The sequence below is a fragment of the Myotis lucifugus genome, unplaced genomic scaffold, assembly GCF_000147115.1.
Source record: "Myotis lucifugus unplaced genomic scaffold, Myoluc2.0 scaffold_766, whole genome shotgun sequence".
NCBI classification, from domain to species: domain Eukaryota; kingdom Metazoa; phylum Chordata; class Mammalia; order Chiroptera; family Vespertilionidae; genus Myotis; species Myotis lucifugus.
The window spans coordinates 77,281-100,248 of NW_005871814.1; the positions used below are offsets into that span (position 1 = coordinate 77,281).

The window sequence follows — 22,968 nt, forward strand, 5'->3', positions numbered from 1 at the left end:
TACCAGCCCCATCCAGGGATTGTCTCTGCTGATGTGAGCTGCCTTGCTCAACATCCTACCTCTTTCTCAGGCAGCTTGTTTCCAATGACTGATCAACATGCGGGTTTAAACTCAGGACAAGGCGGAAGAATCTTCCCAGCTTCAGAGCTCCCAGCTCCCTGCTAGGCCTAATCCTGCTTCCTTTCCTTCTCTTCCACAGGTGTTAATTCTAAGAGTATTCGCCAATAAACTTCCTGCACACTGATCTCAGAGTCTGTTCCTCAGAGTACCCAACCTGCAACATCTACCCCCAGTCTCACTCATTTATTGATTCCTTCAGCCAATTTTATTGAGTACCTATTATGTTTCAGCCCAGCAACAAAGGCAGCAGATGGAGTGTGAAGTTAACTGTCCAATGGGTGATCATATCGCCTACCTCTCAGAGAAGTCAGAAGCTACAAGGAGACGCCATCAACTTCCACCATAAAATCCACAAACTTCCCTGCACCTATGCCCCTCCTTCCTCCTCCTTTTTGCCTCCATGGAGGAGCCGGGCCCCCTTCCAGGGTCCAGCCTGCCACTGTGCTCTGCATCCACGCTCTCTCACCAGTGTGACCAATCTATCCTTGTTTGCTCAGGACTGTCCAGGTTTTTAAACTGAAAGTCCCACATTCTGGTAAACCCAGCTGGGCAAAGTGAGATTGTTGACCACTCTCTCACCTTCTTGGGGGACTTCATTTAATTGTTAATCACACCTCTCTATTAATCGTCAACTGCTTGCTCTGTATCGGCTCCTTCCCATCAGCATTTAAACCTCTCCTATTCTTAAAAATCCTCCCTTGAGCCCTAGACGGTTTTGCTCAGTGGACAGAGCATTGGACTGTAGACAGAAGGGTCCCGGGTTCGATTCCAGTCAAGGGCACGTACCTCAGTTGCAAGCTCGATCCCTGGCCCTGGTCGAGGTGCAACCAATCGATGTGCCTCTCTCACATCGATGTTTCTGTCTCTCCCCCTCCCTTCCACTCTCCTTAAAAAAAAATCAATGGAAAAATATCCTCAGGTGAGAATTAACAAAAAATCCTCCCTTAACCTCACATCCCCTTCCAGCTACTACCTCCTTTCTCTGCTCCCTTTGACAGCCAGATGACTTGAAAGAGTTGTTACTATCTTCTCACTTCCTACTGGGATCTGGCTGTGGCCACGCCTCTGAAACTGCTTCTGCCAAGGACACCTGTGACCTCCTTGTTGACAAACTGAGTGGACACTCTTTCATGTTCACAGTGGTTGGCTTCTGTGCGAGGCCAGATCTTAAAGTCTGGCTCACGGTTGAGGATGGCAAGAATGATGTCTTGGATTTGGTTCAAGGACCTTTTAAAATTAGTCTCTATCTGAAACAGCTAATGCCATACCTACGTGCAAAGTGTGCGCAGTGATAAGGGTGTGAGTAAAAGGATGTGCCTGCTCTATGTCTCCTTAGCAGGGTTAGTGGTCTTGCCTGTTACAAATAGTGATTATATCCACAGCTCACAAGAGCATAGAGCCTGTTGCTTTTCATAGCCCCCCAACTCATATCAGCCCAGAAACTCTTTGCCACCATAAAAGGCAAAAATTCTGCACCTGGTCCTCACGTCTGGGTTTTAGGTCTTGAAATTCTTTTGGGGCCCGTGCCAGATCAATCTCCTCTTAACAGCATCTGTGGTGTAGAGCCCAAGGGTTTTCCATTTGTGTCTACTAAAGCAGGCTTGGCCAGGCCCTACCAAGGCCTCTCAGCATCATGGGCTCAGTGGACTCACTTGAAAAGTTATTTTCCCTTGACTTCTGAGAGCCAAGGAACAGCTCCTTTTGCCAAACTAGCTCCACTCCTCCTTCAGACCTCAACTTGCATGTCATGTCCTTCTGAGAGCAGAATCAGTCTCGGCTCCTGGCCTCACCCTGACTCACCTCACCTTTTCCAACTAATTGTTCAAACCAGAACTGGACCAGGAGGCTCCTAAAGACCCCAACCACAGTCCCACAAGCCCCTCACCACAGTCCCAAACCTCTGGAAGCCATTCTTTAACAGTTTCATTTCTCTTGGGTAGTAGAGATGGCAAGAACACCTTGGTTTCCTTGTAGCTTTACAATAACCTTTGCATGGTTTTCTCATTTTCTTCTCACCAAACCTACAGTGCTATTCCATTATACAGAGAGGGCAATTGAGGTCTAGGTAGGTTCATGAAGAGTTTGGGCCTAATTAACCAAGTATAAATAGTGATTCTAGTATCTTTTTAAAAATTTTTATTGATTTTAGAGAAAGGGGGGAGATCAGGGATGGAACTCACAATCTTGGTGTATCTGGACGATCTGAGCTATGCTGAAACTCATAATCTTGACATATCTGGACGATCTGAGCTTTGTGGCCAGGGCTGTGACTCTACTATCTTTTAAAAAGATTTTTTTTTGTTATTAATCCTCATCCAGGGATATTTTTCCATTGATTTTTAGAGAGAGTTGGGGGAGGGGGAGTGACAAAGATAAAAACATGGATGTGAGAGAGACACATTGATTGGTTGTCTCCCGCGTGCATCAGGGCCAGGGATCAAGCCGGCAACCGAGGCACACGCCCTTGATGGGAATCCAACCCGGGACCCTTCAGTGCACAGGCTGATGCTCTATCCACTGAGCCAAACCGGCTAGGGCTGTGACTCTATTATCTTGATGGCAGGTCCACAGAGGGCATTTTGCCTCTTGCTTTCTTGCATGCCTCAGATCAATTTCATGAAAGTGGTGAGCAACTGGCTGCTGGCGGCCATCACCCATGTCACCCTAATCATTAGGGCCTAATCAGAGTCATAGAAAGCTAACCCTTTACATAGGCGGGGGGTTGGAGCACTGTCTCATCCATGGTCTTCCAGGTCAGTAGGAACAGCACGCTATTTGCCCCATTTTACAGGCTAGTAAACTGACTCTCGGCCACTAGTGATTGGAATCAGGCAAAACTCTCCTTGACCCCCACAACCTCGGGTGATGGGTATCAGCATGAGGTTGGCCCACCAGAATCCAAGCAGCAAGGGGCTGTGGCGGATGGAGACGGGGCTACCCAGCGATGCCCTAAGGGGTCAACCCTCATTCAACAATCAGTCCGCGACACTCCTACCACTGTCAGAGCCAAGCGGGTGGAATCGTCATTCTCTACCTCCGCCGACTTTTCCACATCAAGGCTGCTCTCGAAATTCACTCTTGGGGTCGTCGAGGGGCGGGAAGAAACCCTGGACAGTGGCTTGGATAAGCGGATGCCCACAGTAAAAGCAGGTTTGAAAACGGGTTTGATGTCTCGTTGCTGCAACTGGTGATGAATCCAGTCCCAGGGACAACAGAGACGTCCCCCCATCTACCCTCCACCCCCGGATCTCAAACGCGCGCTGGTTACTGCCGGTCGGTGTAATCCGTCCAGCCGCGGAGCCTGCCTCGAACCTGCCGGCCGGCAGTTACCGGAAGTGCGCACGCGCACTGCTGGCGGCGCCGGTCCTTTGTTACTTAGGAAACAGCCAATCAGCGACGCGGGCGTTGACCAATGGGAAGCGCGGATGAACCGACCCGGCTGATTTGAAAGCGCGGCGCGGGCGGTGGTTTTTTGGGGGGAAGGGGAGCTTGTGGGGCGCACTGTCGGGTGGCCCCGGGCTCCGGTTTGCGGCCGAGGGACCCGGTAGCGAGCGGCAACAACCGGCGGCAGGGAACCGACGAAGGGTAAGCGCTCCCGCGTCCTCCTGCGCGCAGGACTGGGACGCTCAGCCCCAGCCCGCCCTCTTTAGAGCGAGATTCCGAGGGGCAGCGTGGAGACCAAGCAGGGTCCGTATGGTCTCCAGGGAACCGGGCAGGGTTGGTGCCGGAAGCATGGCGCTTCCTTACACAGCTGCGCAGGAGATCGCGACTCCTCTGCTCATTTGTGCGGGACCTGGATGTGCCCGCACATCTGCACTGGGCCCGGCCCTCTGGACAGCCGCTCTGTGAGAGGTCCTCCTGCCCGTGTGTGAGAGAGAATTGGGTCTCCCCGGACACTAGATCTGGAGACCTGGGACCCCTGCGCATCTGTGTGGGGTAGCTGAAGCCCTCTGCACACATCTCTGCGGGAGAACCGATGGCAGAGCTTTGCCAGCGGCCGGAACTTAGTTAATGAGTTACTTACTATAGAGGTAAAGTTTGAAGGAAGGAATGGATGGAAGAACATCTGTATGGTTAGGCCATGCTTTCTGCTACTGCTGCTAGGATGCCTTCCCTTAGCGTTGACTCTTGAAGGTGGTAAAGTAACTTGGAAAAGATGAAGCCTGGTCTCTGCCGCGGGAAACAAGGGCTTTTTACTGAAGACGGTACTTTTGGCATCGTGGGAAAATGTTTGTCATGTTAATCCTAATAATAATGGCTAACATCCTTTAGCACTTACCATGTTTGAATGAACTTAGTTAATTCTCACAACAACTCGATTGGATAGGTACTAATATTATTTACATTTTACAGATTGGGAAACACAGAGAAGTTGAGCCTAGCTCAGGGGAGAAAGTCTACATTTTTCTGAATGCGCTTCTCCTCAGTGTTACACTGTTTTCTCCAATCTTGTCCCAATTCTATTTTCTCGGCCTCACCACATCCCATGCTTCAACTACCAATGTAACCAGTCCTTCTCTACCTATTTCATTGTTGAATTAAGTTATCTCAATTTGTTGGTCTTTATATTATCCAACCCAGCTCCATTTATACTTTTTTCAAAAAGAGTATACAAGTGGCATATTTAGGGTATTCATAAAAATTGCCTCTATCTGGCCACAAAACAAGGTTAAACAATTATCAGAGTTCAAGTCGTATTCTCTTTCCACAGGCAATTAGTTAAAAAGACAAAAGAAAGAGAAATTAAAACAAACCCATATTTTAGATCTTTTTTAAAAACTCACTTAACTCAGTTAAATGGGATATCATAATTGTAATTAAAAGATAATTAGTATGGAACAGTGAAAATACTATTTACAAAACGTGTGGGATACAGTTAAAGCAATATTTCTAAGGTAATTTATAGTCTTAAGTGTTTACATTTCAACTTTTTTTTAAAGCTGAAAGTTAGTGAGGCAAATACACAACTTTAATAAGATAGAACAATAGAATAAATGTGTAGGAAATAAAAAGGAGTTAAGAGCAGAAAATAATGAAGTAGAATTTTATTACATAATAGAGAGGTTTAACTTAGCCAAAATCTGCATCTTTAAAAAGACTAATAAAATAAGCCAAACCTCTAGCAATAAAGAAACATAGAAAAATGTTCTTAAGCATGAAAATAGAGACATAACTTCAGTTACTGAGAAATTAAAAGAGAGAGAACAAGTTTAATGGAACACCCTTTTTAACAATGCTTTTGGACAGTTTTCTAGGAAAAAAAACACAATTTACCAAAATTGATTTAAGCAGCTCTGAAAATGTTGAACAAACTTAGGGCCATTGAGGAAATTAAATTAGTTTAAAATGTACTGACACATCCATCAAAGACAACAGCCAGGCCCACATGGCTCAGTGGTTGAGCGTCGACCTACGAACCAAAAGATCACAGTTTGATTCCCGGTCAGGGCAAATACCCAGGTTGTGGGCTAGATCCCCAGTATGGGGTGTGCGAGAGGCAGCTGATCGATGACTCTCTAATAATTGATGTTTCTATCTCTTTCTCCCTCTCCCTTCCTCTCTGAAATCAACAACAACAAACCCTACCCCTGGCCTGTTTTGCTCAGTGGTTAGAGCATTGGCCTATGCACTGGAGGGTCTTGGGTTTGATTCCGGTCAAGGGCACGTATCTGGGTTGTAGGTTCAATTCCCTACCCCAGTCGGGGTGCATGTGGGAGGCAACCAAATGATGTGTCTCTCTCACATCTATGTTTCTCTTCTTTCTCTCTCCCCTTCTCCCCCTCCCACACTCTCTAAAAATCAATGAAAAAAAGTATCCTTGGGTTAGAATTAACAGAAAACAAACAAATAAAAAAGCAACCTACCAAACTCAACCAGAAATTTATAAGCAATTAGAAGAAATTATTCTAATCTTATATAAACTACCCCCCCAAAATAAAAACCAAGAAAACATTTCCACTCTATTTTGTGATACTAAAAATAAGCCCCCCAAAAATGATAAGCCAATCTCTTTTATAAATGTAGTTGTAAAAAAATATTAAATATTAACAATCAGGAATCAGCAATGTGTATTAAAAAATACATTATGACCAAACTGGGTTTATCCCAGGAATATGAGAATGGTTTAACATTAGAAAATATACCAATACAATTTACATAACTATAGATTAAAGGAGAAAACATATTCTATTAGGCACAGAAATAGAATTCAATAAAATTCAACACCCATTCATGATTTTTTTTTCTAATTTGGTAAACTAGAAATAGAGGTAAATTTTCTTAAACCAACACCAAGTGAAATAATAGGAGCATTCCTTATAAAATCAGCAAAAAGGCAAGATTGTCCACTCTTGCTGCCTCTATTCAATAGTGTACCAGAGATCCTAGCCATAACTATAAGACAAGAGAAATAAATAAAAATAAAATTAGGAACTAGCAAAATTGTCACCAGCTACATCTTATGATTGCTTATTAAACACACACACACACACACACACACACACACAAGAGAACACAGCTCTTCTCTTCGCAACCAACCATAGAAAGAACCAGTGGTCTTTGGATGTTGCCCTGTAGGTACTAGGGTGAGGGGAGGCAGAAGCCACAAAAGCACAGCTACAGGGCAGAATGGTCTGGTACAAAGAGTATTGATTGCCTCTGCTGACAGTCTGGACAAGGTCAAGTTCTGACCTTGCTACTTACCATCCATGTGACAAATTCCTTACTGAGCCTACGGATCCAACTACAGAATGAGAGTGTTGTGCAAGTTAAATGACGCCCTTTGTAAGGCATTTAGCACAGGGCCCGATACATAGTAGGCACTCAATAAATGTTAGCTATCATAGTAATTACTTTTAGACTTTTGGATTCCGATTGTGCCCTTCTCTGGCCTTTATTCACCCATCGGATAAGTATGATAGAGCCTTCACTGCATGCTGGATCCGGTGCCTAGGCATCTGGGGTGCACAGATTGTATCAGAAGAGGGTTCTGCTCTTTTGGAGCGTAAGGACAAGAAACAAGTGTGTGCGAGTTGTGAAGGAGCAATGAAGGGGACTACAGCAATCCCTTTAAAAACAATATCCAAGGGCTAGGCACGCCTGCCTTCCCAGCTCTCGATGTCTGCAGGCGGATCCCCTCCAGTCCTCAGCAATTCTTCTCTCTCGGCTTCTGAGGAGTTTGGTCTTGTTCCGCCTGTCCCTTTGAGGGGGGCAGAGGAAGCTATCCTGAAAACAACTGAATCTTGGCTTCCCATTCCCAGCTCGGCAGTGAACTAGCCTCTGGGTTTTAATGAGCTGCCCTGGGTTAGAAACAGGACGTGACTGTGGCTGGCTCAGAACCCTGAAGATCTTATTAAAGAATCATCTCCCTCGTACTTTGGGCTGAAATGCTCTTTCCAACTGAGGATCAAAGCAAACTTGACAAACGTTCTCTCATTAATCTCCCCATCCCCCCGGGGCGGGAGCAGATCTGTAGCTGTTCTCTCTGGCTCTCAAAGGGGGGAAGCATGGATGCGGTGTGGCTGGTGGACAGACCTCCCACCAGTCCGATGCCGAGCAGCGGACCAGGACCCCAGGGTCCTAGCCGCAGCCGTGCCAGGTGTCACCCCCCACCCCCCACCCCATGCCCCTAGCGCGGTTTCAGAGAGGAGGAAAACATCTCATTAGGCAAACAGTCTGCCTCGCTGGCCCTCAGGAAGCGGAGAGGAGAGAACTGTAAAGGTTACACGCACTCCGCTGCCAGTGCCCTTTTTAATTTCCTGCTTAGAATGTTAGGCTGCTCTGTCGCTGCTCCTCAGCTGAAACCCTCCCTGTGGGGAGCTGGGACTGCCATTAAGGCAGCCAGTGTAGACCCAGGCTGTGGGGCCAAGCAGCCTCTGCCTTCTCTTTCCTGGGCGAAGGGTGATTGTGGGGAGGGGAATGCGAGGGTGGGAGACAGGAATTCTCTCTGAGTGTTGAAAATTAGGTACAGTCCATATAGCTGAAAGTGTTTGCATAATACGTTACGCTAGTTACATAAAAGCGATTATAATGATTAAAAAACATAAGGGACTATTCCAACAATGTGATCATGAAAGCATAATATATAATAGCCTTCATTATAAGGCGGTATGCAGACTCTGCAGTCAAGACTGCCTGGGTTGGAACCAGGCTTCATCACTAGCACTGGGATCCTGGGCAAGTTGCTGAACCCTCTCAGTCTCAATTTGCTCATTGAAAAATGGGTTTAAGAATAGTATCTGTTTGTGGGATTGTGATGGAGATGAAAGGAGATTCTACTCATAAGGTGCTTAAACAGTCCCTCATCTAGGGGGTAGGCAGTTGCAGTCCAATTGCTGGAACAAGAAAAAAAATTATGCACATGTAAAAAGATTATTATTGGCCAGGCCAGTGTGGATCAGTGGTTGAGCGTTGACCCATAAACCCAGGAGGGCACGGTCCAATTCCTGGTCAGGGCACATGCCAGGCTGGCAGGCTCAATCCCCAGTAGGGGGTGTGCAGGAGGCAGCCAATCAATGATTCTCATCATTGATGTTTCTATCTTTTTCTCCCTTCATATATGTATATGAAAAAATATACATATAGATTTTTATTGGTTGATATCTTTGTTTTGTATAGGGAGAAATTAAGAAGTTTGGAGGTGGGGACAGGAGTTTCAAATCAGCTCAATTCTGCCTCATTCTCTCCCTCTCCCCCCCTCCCCCGCAAAAAACACCAAAAAACCCAAACCTGAGTTCTTCGCTGTAGTATTAGGTAGAAATTCCAGTTTTCTTTCCTGAATGACCTTGGTCCTGTCAGCGGAACCTGGAAAAGCACTCATCTGTTCATATCCCCAGGAACAGCCTCTTACTCCTGTTAACATTCCCTAGAGCTGGGTTGAACTTTTCCAGGACTCCTGCATTCCAAAAATTCCATCTCTACCCTTGGTAGGCTGGCTTGAAGGAGAAATGAGAAAAACAAGGAGAGAGGTCCGAGGGGAATACGCGAGGGAATAAGCAAATAAGTGTTTGGAATTATTGCCAGGTCAACATTAGGAAATCTGTTCATGTCACCCTCTACATTAACAAATTAAAGGAGAAACACTGTGATCATCTCAGCTAGTGCCAAAAAAGCATCTGATAAAATTTAACACCCATTCCTAATGGACAGTGAAGGGTGGGGAACTAAAGATAGAAGAGCTAAAAATAGAAAATCACTGTCATTATTTGCAAACTATACCATCATTTAATTGAAAAACCTAAGAGAATCAATGACAGTCTATTAGAACTAATAAGGGAGTTCAGTAACGTGGCCAGATACAAGATCTGCATACAGAAATTGGTTGCTTTCCTATATTCTGGCAAAATGAATTAGAAAATGCAATTTTTAAAGGAGCCTATTCACAATATCATAAAGACTATACAATAACTGGTAATAAGCCTGTCAAGAAATACACAAAACTCAAATGAAGAAAACGATAAAATTTTACTGAGGATTATAAAGTTGTGAATAATGAAAAGAGATACTATGTTCCTAGATGGGAAGACTTAATATTATGAAGATGCCAATTCTCTTCATATTAACCTATAAATTCAAAGTACTCCAATTAAAGTCTTAGCAGGATTTTTCCTAGAATTCTATAAGCTGATTCTAAAATTATATGGCAGACAAGATGCTTAAGAATAGCCAAGACAAAGAACAATGAGGTGAGATATTATAGAACCACAATAATTACAACAGTGAGTTATTGGGAAAGGAATAGACACATCAGCAGAACAGGATGGAGAGTCCACAAACAAATTCACGTTTACAGGAGAATTTAGTTATGTTAAATGTGGCATTTGAAATTGGTAGAGAAAGAATGCACTATTTAGCCCTGGCAGGGTAGCTCAGTTGGTTAGAGAATTGTCCTGATACACCAAGGTTGCGAGTTCAATTTCTGGTCAGGGCACATACAAGAATCAACCAATGAATGTATAAATTAGTGGAGTGGCAGGTCGATGTTTCTCTCTCTCTCTCCCCCTCCCTTCCCCCTTCCCCTCTTGCTCTAAAATTTTAAAAAATACAGTTTTTAATAAATGATCTTGAGATGATTGCTTACCATTTGAAAAGAAATCTAGAAACCTCACACCATTCCCAAAAAAATAAATCCAACTTTATAAATACCTAAATTTAAAAAGTAAAATATATTAGATAGAAATATAATAAAAGTGGTTATTACCTTGGGGAAGGAATGTCTTCTTAAATATGACAAAATCATAAAAGAAAATTTGACACGTTAGACGATTTAAAAATTTAAAGCTTCAGCATGGTCAGGGTAGGGTTTTTTCTAAGAATGCATGGTTGGTTTGATACCAGGAATACTATCAAATAATTTACTACTTCAACAAAATAAAGGAGAAGAAACATATTAGGAGACGCTGAAAGCATTGGGTAAAATTTTAGACCTTTCTAATAACCACTCTAAGTAAAGTAAGAAAAGAAAAAATTACTAATATAATGACTATATATCCAAAAATAATTTCTAAGTAGTGAAGCACTAAAGCCATTTCCTTTAAAATAAAAAACAAGACAGAGATGCTCATTGTCATCATTATTATTCAACATTGTTGTGGAAGTTCTAGGGATTGCAATAGACAGGAAATAAAATATTTGGTATAAATAGAGAGAAAAAAGGTAAAAAAATTATTTTCTTTTCTGATATATAATTGCATACTCTGAAAAACCCAATAAACCCTAATTTTAAAAAACACACACAATTGGAATTAATAAGAGAGTTTGAGGGTGGTAGTTATAAGGCAAATGTATAAAAATCAGACGTGTTTCTCCATACTAGCAATTACCACCTGGAAATAGAAATTGGGGAAGCTGTTCCATTCATAAGAGTGATTAAGTCCATAAAGTTCTTGGGAATTGCATTAAAAGGGCAATTACAGAGCTATCTGAAGAGAAAGAAAACTATAAAATCTTATTGAGGGACATAAAAAATATCTGAACAAATAGAAAGGCAATAGCCATGTGTTTGCATGGAAAGGTTTAATATAAAATAAATATGTAAATGTAATACCATTCCAGTTTTAATTCCAATCAGGTTTTTTGTTGTTGTTATGGGGCGAGGAATAGGATGTGTTCTGGGTTGGGGATGGAATTAATAAAATTTTCTTAAAGTCAAATAGAACAATAAATGTCTGAATATAGCCAGGAAAATCATGAAAAAGAAAGACTAGTGGAGGGGGAGGGTGGTCTTGCCTTATTAGATGAAAAGCATACTGTAAAGGAACAGAATGGAAACAGTGTGGTGTGAGCACGAGAACAGACAGACCAGTGGAACATTACAGAAAGCCCAGCAATAGGCCTCTGGGAAAAAGATAGCCATTTGGATATGACAAACATGGTATTTCAAGTGGGAAAGAGATAGTTATTAGTAATTGGTGCTGGCACCAATATTCTTACTCTCTTGAGGTATAAAACAGATCAGCTGTTGGGGTGGGGGTGGAAGGAGGCCCTGAATGCCAGACTGAGGGGGCAAGCCTCCCTTCCTGGTCATCTCCTCTGGAGCCGGGGGTCGGATTGGTCCTCATATCCATTGTGTCTCTGCCCAGGTGTTGCCATGGTGATGGCAGTGGAGGACAGTGCGGTGCAGGTTGTGGTTCGGGTCCGACCCCCCACCCCACGGGAGCTAGAGAGCCAGCGGAGGCCTGTGATTCAGGTGGTGGATGAGCGGGTGCTGGTGTTTGACCCTGAAGAGCCCGATGGGGGCTTCCTTGGCCTGAAATGGGGCAGCGTCCATGACGGCCCCAAGAAGAAGGGCAAAGACCTGACCTTCGTCTTTGACCGGGTCTTTGGCGAGGCGGCCACCCAGCAGGATGTCTTCCAGCACACCACCCACAGCATCCTGGACAGCTTCCTCCAGGGCTACAACTGCTCCGGTGAGAATCTGGGCAGGGAGCGGGGACAGTCCTGGTTGGTAGCTGCCTTGCCTCCCTGCTTCCCTCTCAGGGTTTTCTGTGCCTTCTGACAGGGGTCCCCTCCCCCTCAGCTGGGCACTTGTTGAGGAGGGCTCTGGCCCTTGCTTTCTCTGTGGGTCCCCCATTCATCCTTCTCCTGTGTGTGAGGTACTCTCCTGGGCCCTGGGATGCAGTAGCAGATCAGACAGACATGGCTCCTGTCCTCTTGATTTTTACAGTCTCAGGGCGGGGCGGGGGTGGGGGGGAAGGGAAGAAGCCACTAATCAAAATCACACTCACAAGTTGTGGTTATAAACTGAGATAAGTGATGGAAGGGAGAGCCCTGGACCTTCAGCAGAGAAGAGGGCATCCCTGCGGAAGGGAGATGCCACACCCACCATGGAGACCCCTTTGCACTAGAATTGGCAGACCTATAGGGAAGCCAGGGCGTAGATGTGGGGATCGCAAGCTGCATTGCCAGCATGGCGGATGTGAGTGATTGGAAGCAGATGGAAGGCCAAGGAAGGGGGTGGGGAGGCAAGGGTGAGCTGGGTGGAAATGCACAGGGGGAGCCACTAGAAAGGTGGGTCTGGCCCTGTCACCACCCTACTCCCCACTCTCCCCTGCAGTGTTTGCCTATGGGGCCACTGGGGCCGGGAAGACACACACCATGCTGGGAAGAGAGGGGGACCCCGGCATCATGTACCTGACCACCATGGAACTGTACAGGCGGCTGGAGGCCCGCCAGGAGGAGAAGCAGTTCGAGGTGCTCATCAGCTACCAGGAGGTAGGGCTGTCCCCTCCCTGGGACTGGGCGACCCATCCCTCATTCTCACAACCACCTCAAGAGGGAGTGGAGTGGCGCAGTGGGGGAGAGGGTGGTAGGAAGTGGGCAGACGGGGCCCCAGTGAGAGCCCAGAGGGCAGAAACAGCTCAGAGAGAGACTATGTGTGAACTAAACCTGCTCTGTCCCTTAACGCCATCCCGCAGTACAAGCTCAGCCCTCCCAGCCCCTAGGGGACAGGTTTCCGAGGGGCCCTGTCCCTCAGGTCTCTGCCTTGCTCCCTTTCTCCTCAGGTGTACAATGAGCAGATCCACGACCTTCTGGAGCCCAAGGGACCCCTTGCCATCCGTGAGGATCCCGACAAGGGGGTGGTGGTACAAGGACTTTCCTTCCACCAGGTGTGACATTGGGCTCGGGTGGCATGAGCAGTCCCGTTGGTCCTGCAAAGTTCCCTCACCAGGCAGTTGGCTCTGCCCCGTATCCCATGCGGTGCTGGTGACTTGGGTTCTGAAGATCAGCCCTCCTGCTGGGGGAAGTCCTGGTCGGGGAAACCACAGCTCCCTTCCTGGTCATCTCCTCTGTAGCCAACCTCAGCTGAGCAGCTGCTGGAGATGCTGACCAGAGGGAACCGTAACCGCACGCAGCACCCCACTGACGCCAACGCTACTTCCTCCCGCTCCCATGCCATCTTCCAGGTGAGAGGGGTCATGGGTCGGAGCCTGAAGACGGGGCACCTGATGCCCAGCACCCCCTCACTCATGCCCCCTGCCCCCAGATCTTCGTGAAGCAGCAGGACCGCGTTCCAGGTCTGACCCAGGCCCTTCAGGTGGCCAAGATGAGCCTGATTGACCTGGCTGGCTCCGAGCGGGCGTCCAGCACCCACGCGAAGGGGGAGCGGCTTCGGGAAGGTGCCAACATCAACCGCTCCCTGCTGGCCCTCATCAATGTCCTCAATGCCCTGGCCGATGCAAAGGTAAGGCTGCACAGACCCAGGGTTCCCCACAGGACAGCCCCTGAATGCCCAAAGCCAAGGGTTCCTCCCTTCAGCCCTGGGCCAGAGGCTGCCAGGTCCCAGCCTGGGTCTGCCTAGTCCAGCCACCTCACCCCAGGCCCGCTCGCTGCCCCCAGGGTCGCAAGTCCCATGTGCCCTACCGGGACAGCAAGCTGACCCGCCTGCTCAAGGACTCCATTGGGGGCAACTGCCGCACAGTGATGATTGCTGCCATCAGCCCCTCTAGCCTGACATATGAGGACACGTACAACACCCTCAAGTACGCCGACCGGGCCAAGGAGATCAAACTTTCGGTGCGTGCAGCCTGACCTGGGGGAGTCCCCGGGCTGGGAGGAGGAAGGGGTGGAACAAGGACTCCCACAAGGCAGAGGGAAGACCTTCCCGAGCCTCTGTCTTCAGGGAAACTGTGGTAGAAGTGACCCAGTCCCTGCCCTTGGGAAGACCTCAGGTGGGGGAGAGGCAGGACGGTCTCCAAGACTTGAAAAAAGAGTAAAATACGCATTGGACGACGGAGGCAGAATCATCTCAAGAGGGAGGCAACAGCAGGGCGTGGCTGAGTGTTGGCCAGTGATCTTTTTCAGACTTGCTTTTAGCAGCAGAACAACATAAACACCAACACGTAACACAGATAAGGGCAGAGCGGCGCTGGTTTCCCCTGCCGCCTCCAGGAGCTCTAGCTCTCCCGGGGCTGCCTGGTGAGTGCGTTAGTCAGGCGGTCAGGCGTCTTGGGTTCAAGGGCAACCTCTGCCCCCTGCTGTGGTGTCAGGCAAGCCACTGACCTTCCCAAGTCTGTTTCCCTAGTTGTGAGTGAGTCACGGGAATATGAGTGAGGTGCCTGGCACAATGCCTGGCCTTTTGCAGTGGTGGCTGAAAGCTACTTTGAATGAACAAACATCTCTCCCTGTGTCCCCGTCTCAGCTGAAGAGCAATGTGGTCAGCCTGGACTGTCACATCAGCCAGTACGCCACTATCTGCCAGCAGCTGCAGGCTGAGGTGAGGAGCCCGCCTGGGGAGCGTGGCTGGGAGGCAGGGCGCAGTGGGGTGGGGGGCAGGAGAACGAGAGACGGGAGCATCGGGGTGTGGCCAGGGCTCTATGCCAGGGGGAGGGGACAGCCCCTACCTCCTTTGCTCACTTGGGATTCTGAGGAACTGGCTGTTTGGGTTCCAGGTGGCCAGTCTGAGGGAGAAGCTTCGAATGTATGAGGCGGGAGCCCAGGCCCCACAACAGGACCTCCCACAGCCCCCCAAATCGGGCACTCCACAACCCCCGTAAGTTCTGTGGCCCATACCTGCCTCATCCTTCAGTTCGGCAAGGAAAGACCCCCTTCTCCGGCTTCTGGAGGGCAAGGACGCCTTGCTTCTGTTCTGGCACCTGGAGCTAGGGGTTCCCACCCAGTGCCCAGCACACTGGTTGGCACCCAGAATGCTCGGTGTCAAATGAGTAAATGATACCCCACCCTGTATAGGCAGCATCTACTATTCAAAAGAAGGTACAGCTAAGAGGTTCGTGTCATTGTTTCCTAAACCAGAAAATTTCTGGCTCCTTCTCCCCCCCTCAGCTACTGCTCACTTGTTACCCAAGCATCCATCCTTCCAGGCTCTGTACCGCCTGCCCCCTCCCTGCTTTCCCCACCTGCCCCTACCTCTCATTTCCCCCTTAGCCTTTCCAGCTCCTCCCCACCATCTCATCTTCCCAGCCAGCCCCGCACCCCAGAGCTCCACCCAGGGTCTGCAGTCCTTCAAGAGGAAAGCCTGGGGACAGAGGTCCAGGTGGAGAGGGTCGGGGAAGGGAATTCTTCAGACCAGGAGCAGCCCTCGGAGGACAAAGACGAAGACCCGGCCAAGGAGGTAGGACTTAGAGCTGGTGGAATATTCGAGGAAATCCCTCTCCGACTCACGGAGTCCCTTCAGGCCCAGGTTCTCTACCTGGAGGTCACATCTTAGCCATTGGAGGCTTTCAGGTCCTGTCTGAGGAGAGCTGTTCTGTCGGATCCTGTGTGTCTGGAAGTGAGGAGGGTGTGCTGCCATCAGGAGAGCAGGCAGGGAGGATGGAGACTGGGAGGAAGAAAAGCCAGACAAGGACCTGGACATTCCAGGAGCCGTCATCCCACTCTTGTGGGGGGAAAGGTTTTAGAAGTTGCGTACATAGGGAGGGCGGTCATCACGGGCCCTCTACCCATGACTTCCTTCCTCTTCAGGTTCCGATCCGGGTGTCAGAACAGAGCCTCCGACAGTCACGGGTGGAGTCCCCTGGCCTGACCCTGGAGGCCAAGCAAGTCGTGGGCCACCTCTCACCACAGAACCTGGAAAGGGACCGTTATAAGCAGTAGGTATCCTCTTACTCTTCTCTGGGGTCCAAGGAGGAAGAAGATGGGCTCCAGGCTCCTGGGGTGGGAGTTGGTGCTAAGTCACAAAAGCTCTGGTTCTGCTCTAGTTAAGAGTCAAATTTTTTCAGCATTGTCCATTATCTGCATTTTAAAAAAATTAATAAATTTTTATTGATTTCAGAGAGGAAGGGGGAGAGAGAGAGAGAGAGAGAGAGAAAAACATCAATGATGAGAGAGAATCATTGATTGGCTGCCTCCTGCACGCCCCACACGGGACTGAGCCTGCAACCCAGGCATGTGCCTTGACCGGGAATCGAACCGTGACCTCCTGGTTCCTAGGTCGATGCTCAACCACTGAGCCAAGCCGGCTGGCCATTATCTGCTTTTAACAACTTGATATTATCACCTACTCTATTTATTTATCCTCTCTCTGCTTACACCTCCACATAGCTGGCAGCCCAACAAAAGGGAAGCAAAACACCAAATTCCATCGGGATGGCTGGCAAGCACCCCGTTAGGGCAGGGCCCCTGGGTTAGTGCTTCGCTTTCCAGTCTGAGGGCCAAGCTGCCTGCCCGTGCTCAGCAGGGAGGGGGCTGCCAAGAGAAGGCAGGTGGCAGGCTGAGGGAGGGGCAGCCTTCCTGAGTCAGGTGTTTACCCTGTCTCCTCATCCACAGACTGGCTGTAGCCGCTTCTTCTCAGAAGTAAATACAAACCACCACCCAAAGCCAGAGAGAGAGATTTCCGACCATTATTTCTGTGCTTAATAGAGAGGTGCTGCGAATATTTTTTTCCCTTGGCCCCCCAGAACATAAATCCCCTGCCACTTAGCTCTGCTGCCGCCAACCCCGCTCCGCCCTCCCCAGCATGCTTCATGCTAGGCAATGTATTTAAAGCTCTCAGACAGAAGGGCCTGTTTAATTTTATTTCTTGTTGGGGAGTGTCTGTTTCCAACTCAGCAAAAATGCTGCAGCCTGAATAATCAGCAGCTTATTATCTGTCCCCTGCTGCTGACTCCCTGGGGCCCAGCAGTGGCAGGGACGCACTGGCGCGGTGTCCCCTGGAGCCCAGGGAACAGCCACCGACTCCCACTTATCACTCAGGGTCCTCTGCCTGGTGACCCCCATTGCGAGGAGCCAGGACACCAGGGTTCTCACTCCTGCCGTGCTTCTGGTCTTGTGGCTTCTGACAGGTTGCTTCGGTCCTGGCTGTGATTTGGGGATCACAGTCCTGGTTATTCTCCCTACTTCTTTGTGCTGAAGTGCTAATAAAATCTGACAGAAGACCCCAAGTGTTAGGGGTTGCAGAACATTCTTGATCGCATCCATACTTGGAAAGACCGTCACAATCAGATCGTCGAAAATAATTTCTCTTTGTCTTTAGACTTGAGGCTCTGAGACCACCAGGGTACGGAGTCAATCTTAGATTTTCCAGTTCAGTGGTTTTCAGAATTTTTATTGCTGCCAAGTCCTTCAAATGAAATCTTACGCTGAAGTCTAATATGGAGAACAGACAAGGCAGAGTTGCTCCATTTAAAATGTCCTCAGATGGGCTTCTTCCAATCTAATTGGAAAACGCCTGACATAGACCAAGTGTCCATTTGTCAGATGGGGTACTGGGGCGCTTGCCCGGGGCCACACAACTACAGCGAGAGGGATGGGGCCAGACCTGCTCGTCTGACATCTAGCCAGTACATTTCTCCCGAACACCCACTTTCCTTAGTAGTCCAGTCTTTGTATGTGTGGCTCAGGCGGATATGGAATGAGTTTCCACTGTGTCCTTTTTAATTTACATCCTGCCTTCTTTCAGAAAGGCCTGGAGGCTGCTTTAGAAAATGAGCTTGGCTTCCCTGAGCGCACACTGAGGGCAGAGGAGGAGGCTCAGGGGTGTCCGGGCAGGTAGTAGATTGTGCTACCTGAGGATAAATTATTGGCCATGAATAATCCCCACCGAGATAATTGTGTTTTCTCTTTTATCGTAGGTGTGCCTGACAGAAAGGAAATTTGCTTTATTAGAATCTAAATTTACAACATCAATAATCGCATTACGCTCATAATTTCCCTTAAGTAGCCCCTCAGTGCATGTGAAGTATGCACTGATGCACGCATACTCTTCCAGCATCCCAGCCATGCAATAGAAAGCGCAGACTGCAGGCATTTTTAGGGGTGCTCTCAGAACCCAGATCACACAGCCTATCTTATTTAATCTCCTCATATCCTAACAAGGGAGATGGCATTATTTCTACTTTACAGGAAACAATAGCTAACTTTATAGTGCTCACTCTTGAGTACATATGCCAGGTATTCTTTCTTTTTTTCTTTTTTAAATTGATTTCAGAGAGGGAGAGAGAGAGATAGAAACATCAATGACGAGAGAGAATCATTGATTGGCTGCCTCCTGCTCGTTCCACACTGGGGATCAAGCCCACAACCCAGGCATGTGCCGGGACCGGGAATCAAACTGTGACTTCCTGGTTCCTAGGTCGACGCTCAACCACTGAGCCACGCCGGCTGGGCACCAAGTATCGTTGAAACACTCTCTGTATAAAATAATTCATTTCATCTTCCCAACAATCTGATGAGGTGGGTTATTCCCGTTTAAAAGAAGTGGAGACTGAGGGTGAGCAGTGATCCAAGCTCAGCAGGTAGGAGGTGTGGAACAGGGATTTGAGCTGCCCGCTGGCAGTCTGACTTGAGCCTGGCTCTTCACCGCTACCTTTCTTCTGGCAAATGCGCTTATTCAAGATCACTGCACCTTCTGAGTCCAAGGCCACTGAGCACCCTTTCCCTACTTCCCAGGTCACTGTCTTTGTCAGGAGGCATGTTTAGGTGGGTAAAGCCGCTCACCATTACCTGTGACCATCTCTGCCAGCCTTGGTCTTCAGCAAGGATGTGGCATAGCAGGAGCCATGGCTGGGATGGTGGGGCTGCCAGCCCACCTGTGCTCCTCCCCACACCCGGAGCAATGGGGCGAGAACCCAGCCGGGTCGGAGTAGGATGGGCATCCCCTTCTCTCTGTTCCAGGTTGGCGCTGAAGGTGCTGTGCCTGGCCCAGCGGCAGTACGCCCTGCTCCAAGCAGCCAACCTCCTGACCCCTGACATGATCGCAGAGTTTGAGACCCTGCAGCAGCTGGTGCGAGAGGAAAAACCTGGGCCTGGAACAGAGGCCTCCAGGACTCCTGGCCCAGCCAGGGAGGCACCTCTGGCTCAGGAGCTGTGTTCAGAGCCAAGTGAGTCTCACCCCTGCTCTGCCTCTGCCTATTGGTGCCCAGGGGTAGCTGGGGCTTCAGGTGCTGGGATAGGACCTCTGGGATCACAGGGTGTGCAGAGAGGCCCCAGGAGTCCTGACAGAACTGAGGAGTTAGGGACTCCTGCATATCTCCCATGTCTCTCTCCCCAAATTCTAGGAACTTTACTTTCTTCTGCTCAGTCTCTGATCTCTCAACACCCTCCTTCTCTATACCCAGAGCCTCCAGGATACTCTGGCCCTGTGACCCGGACCATGGCAAGGCAACTGAGTGGCCTCATGCACGGTCCGGAGGCCCCACCTGGGCCTGACAGCACCTCTGCCCAAGCAGCTCTGCAGTCCGTGGAGAAGAAGAGAAGAAGGAAACTGAGCCCCTCAGAGCAAGACAGTCACCAGGCCCCAAGGCTGGGGTCCAAGCGCCAGCACCAGTCCTTCCTGCCCTGCCTGCGAAGGGGGTCCCTGCCTGAGACTCAGCCTTCACTCGGACCCACCACCCCCAAAAAGGGAAGGGTCGCCTCCCCCTGCCACTCCCCTCGCTTCTGCCCAGCCACAGTCATCAAAAGCCGGGTGCCTCTGGGCCCTTCTGCCCTGCAGAACTGCTCCACCCCGGTGGCCCTGCCCGCTCAGAACCTCAACATCACCTTTGATCTCTCCGAGGAGTCCCCCTCAAAGCTGGGTTTCCAGGAATGCGCTGGCTGGGAAAATGTGCCCCAGAACAGGCTGGATCAGCCCTTCATCCCCAGGTGAGTCTCCCCTCCTGGTCCTCCCAGCCCTCCCAGCAGGGAGCCAGGGGTCAGTGAGGAACGGTGGTGCTGCCTGGAGGAGTGAAACAGCCCAGCTCTTGGAGCCTAGACGTTTGCTGTCTCTTTCCCTTTGGTCTGATCAGGTCACTCCCTGGGCCCAGCAGGGCAGAGCATACAGTTTCAGGGAGGCATTGCTACTCTCAGGGCCCTGCCTTGTCTGTTTATTTCAAAGCTGCCAGCTCTGTGCTGGTTTGTGGCACCCCATGAGTAGCTACAAATGGGACCCCCACCTGGGGAGGGTGAGCAGGGAGCAGGAATTCACAAGGGCAGTCCTGCCCTCTCTGTTCCTCTGCATCACTTGGGCCCTTTGCCCCGATTGGAGTTCTGTGTGCCCCTGAGAAATACTTCGATCTGCCGCTGCCACCCCCAGATTTTACCCTCTAGCCTGTCATGTGGAACCAGGAGGGGGATCCTCAGAAAACGTTATTCAGCGTTTTTCAGAGAAGATGAAGCTCTTACCCGCACCTTCCACCACATGTCAGGGTAGGGGGAGAGCAACCAGCTCAGGACAGTCCAAGGGCAAGAACAAGCGGCAGACACCCTGGATGTATGAGGCCAAGGGCGGCAGGCAGCCACCGCACCCCCACCTCTCCCGCAGCCCGAACCACCTCTCAGTGACAAGCTCCAAGCGGGCAGGTGGAAGGGTGAAATCGTTTGAACTCCGGTTCCCTGGACGCACCAGAAACTGACACCTGGATGTTCTCCCAGAACAGGCCTGTCACTCAGCTGTCAGCCCAGGCCGAGAGAGGCGGGGACCAGAACCCACCTCTTAGGAGGAAGAAGCCTCGGAGGTCATGTTGTCCACCTCCCCACCCCCCAGGCTGGGGCTGGAGGAAGGAGGCGCTGCAGCCTTTCCTGTTTCCCTCCTGACCTGCCTCCCTTCATCTTTCCCCTCCCTCAGTGGACCCGTGCCCCTGTTCACCACGAAGGGCCCCAAGCCAGCCTCTTCCTTCCCTGCGACCTCAGCCCGCAAGAAGAGGCGCCTTGTGAGGTGAGGCTGGGGAGGTGCTGGGGGGGAGAAGCTTTCACCAGGGCGGTGGGTGCCCGGGCCAACCACAGGCCCCCACGTGTCTGGACACCTTGGAGCCAGTAGCGGGAGTCCCGCGAGCAGGGCCAGCGTCTGGATCTGACAGGTTCCCTTGGCCTTGCTGTTACAGGGTTATACTAGAGGCGAAGGGTAGCCACCTTCTTTGGTTAAAGGCCACAGGCCCCCTCTTCATGAGAGAGGCGTTAGTGTTCACTGGTTAATCCAGGGAATGGACTCCTCAGCCCCTCACCTCTGCTTCCCTCCCAAACCCCACAAAGCTCCCCGCCCCACCCCTCTCACTCCCTCAGATCTGGCCTTGGAAGTACTTGTTGGTGCTCAAGGCTGGGGGTCCAGGTCCACCCACCCGTCCCCACCTGTAGTCCAGGGGCACAGCTGTGACCTTCCTGCCTTCCCTCCTTCCTTCCTGCCCTCAGTTCCTCCATCGCCCGCCGCAGCCGCATCGCCCGCCTCCCCAGCAGCACCTTGAAGAGGCTAGCGGAGTCCCTCACCGCCCCAGGTGACTAGCACTGGGAACAGGGATGGTCTCAGCCACCGTGACCGATGAAAACAGGAAGTAGGAAGTGACAAGGTGGGCAGAGACCCGAGGACCTGGGAGCAATTAACACCAACACCCTCTTCCTTTACTCACCCTCCTCTCCTAGTCATTCATTCTGCTACTCACGCTCTTATTAATCTCTTGTTATATTCAATTCTCAGCATGTATGTATACATTTGTGAGTGTTAATGTGTTGCTATTTTAAAGGTGCTACCATCGTCGTCTCCCCGCCCTCCCTCCCCCCCAGTTTATAACACCCTCCCCGCAGGCAGGTGGCTGGAGGTCTTTGTTCCCCGTCCCCAGTCTAACACAGGGCTCTGTCTAATGATGGCAGAGGAGGAGGGGGCCTGGTGCGCAGCCCCAGCTTGGCTCTTCCTGGTTTTGAGGGAGGGACAGCTTCAGCCCCATCCCCCCAGCCTGGAGCAAAAGCCACAGTCCTGGTGACGATGCAGAAGATCGGTGGTGCCTTGATTTCCAAATAAAGACAGCTTCATGGTTTTTATCCTTATTGTAAACAGGCTACACACTCAGTGTAAAAAGAAGTGTAAAGAAGAAAGGGAGCCCTGGCCCAATGGCTCAGTTGGTTGGAGTTTCTACCTATACACCAAAAGGTGGCGGGTTTGATTCCCCGTCAGGGCACATACCTAGATTGTGGGTTTGATCCCAGTTGGGGCGTGTACAAGAGGCAGCCAATCGATGTTTCACTCTTCCTTACTCTCTCTAAATTCATTTTAAAAATGAATTTAAAAAACACCCATAATCCTTGGGTGAAGATTAACAACAACAAAACACCATTATTTAAAAAAAGAAGAAAGAGTGGGGGGTTGGGAGCGGCCAGGGAGAGGTCAATGGGGGGAAAAGGAGACTCATGTAATACTTTTAACAATAAAGAATTTAAATTTAAAAAAAGAAGAAGGGAAATTCAGCCTTAATACTACCGCCTATAAAAGTTGTGAATACTTGTGTTTATATCCTCTGATCCATTATTTCTGCGTATATACATGTATATATAGATATATTTTTGTTACAATGACTAATAAACCATCTCTATCCTTGATGTATGTTTCTCTCTGTACACTCAGGTAGGATGGCGATACACCGTCCCTTTCTCACCTTCACTCTGTAAGACCTCAGGAAACTTTGAGTATGGAAAAGGTTTCCCTCTGCCTCC

The 22,968-nt window shown here is 49.6% G+C and overlaps 1 protein-coding gene across 1 annotated transcript; it reads left to right on the forward strand.

Annotated features, from left to right (window-relative positions):
* The first annotated feature begins 3,592 nt into the window (after positions 1-3,592).
* On the forward strand, positions 3,593-22,312 carry KIF18B (kinesin family member 18B). Its single transcript, XM_006106089.3, has 15 exons — positions 3,593-3,705; positions 11,700-12,026; positions 12,674-12,831; positions 13,122-13,226; positions 13,413-13,523; positions 13,604-13,801; positions 13,957-14,133; positions 14,759-14,833; positions 15,009-15,109; positions 15,502-15,688; positions 16,039-16,166; positions 19,189-19,394; positions 19,632-20,154; positions 21,116-21,205; positions 21,676-22,312. The coding sequence occupies exons 2-15, from the start codon at positions 11,708-11,710 to the stop codon at positions 21,764-21,766; spliced, it is 2,469 nt and encodes an 822-aa protein (XP_006106151.1). The 5' UTR covers positions 3,593-3,705; positions 11,700-11,707; the 3' UTR covers positions 21,767-22,312.
* Positions 22,313-22,968: the final 656 nt, after the last annotated feature.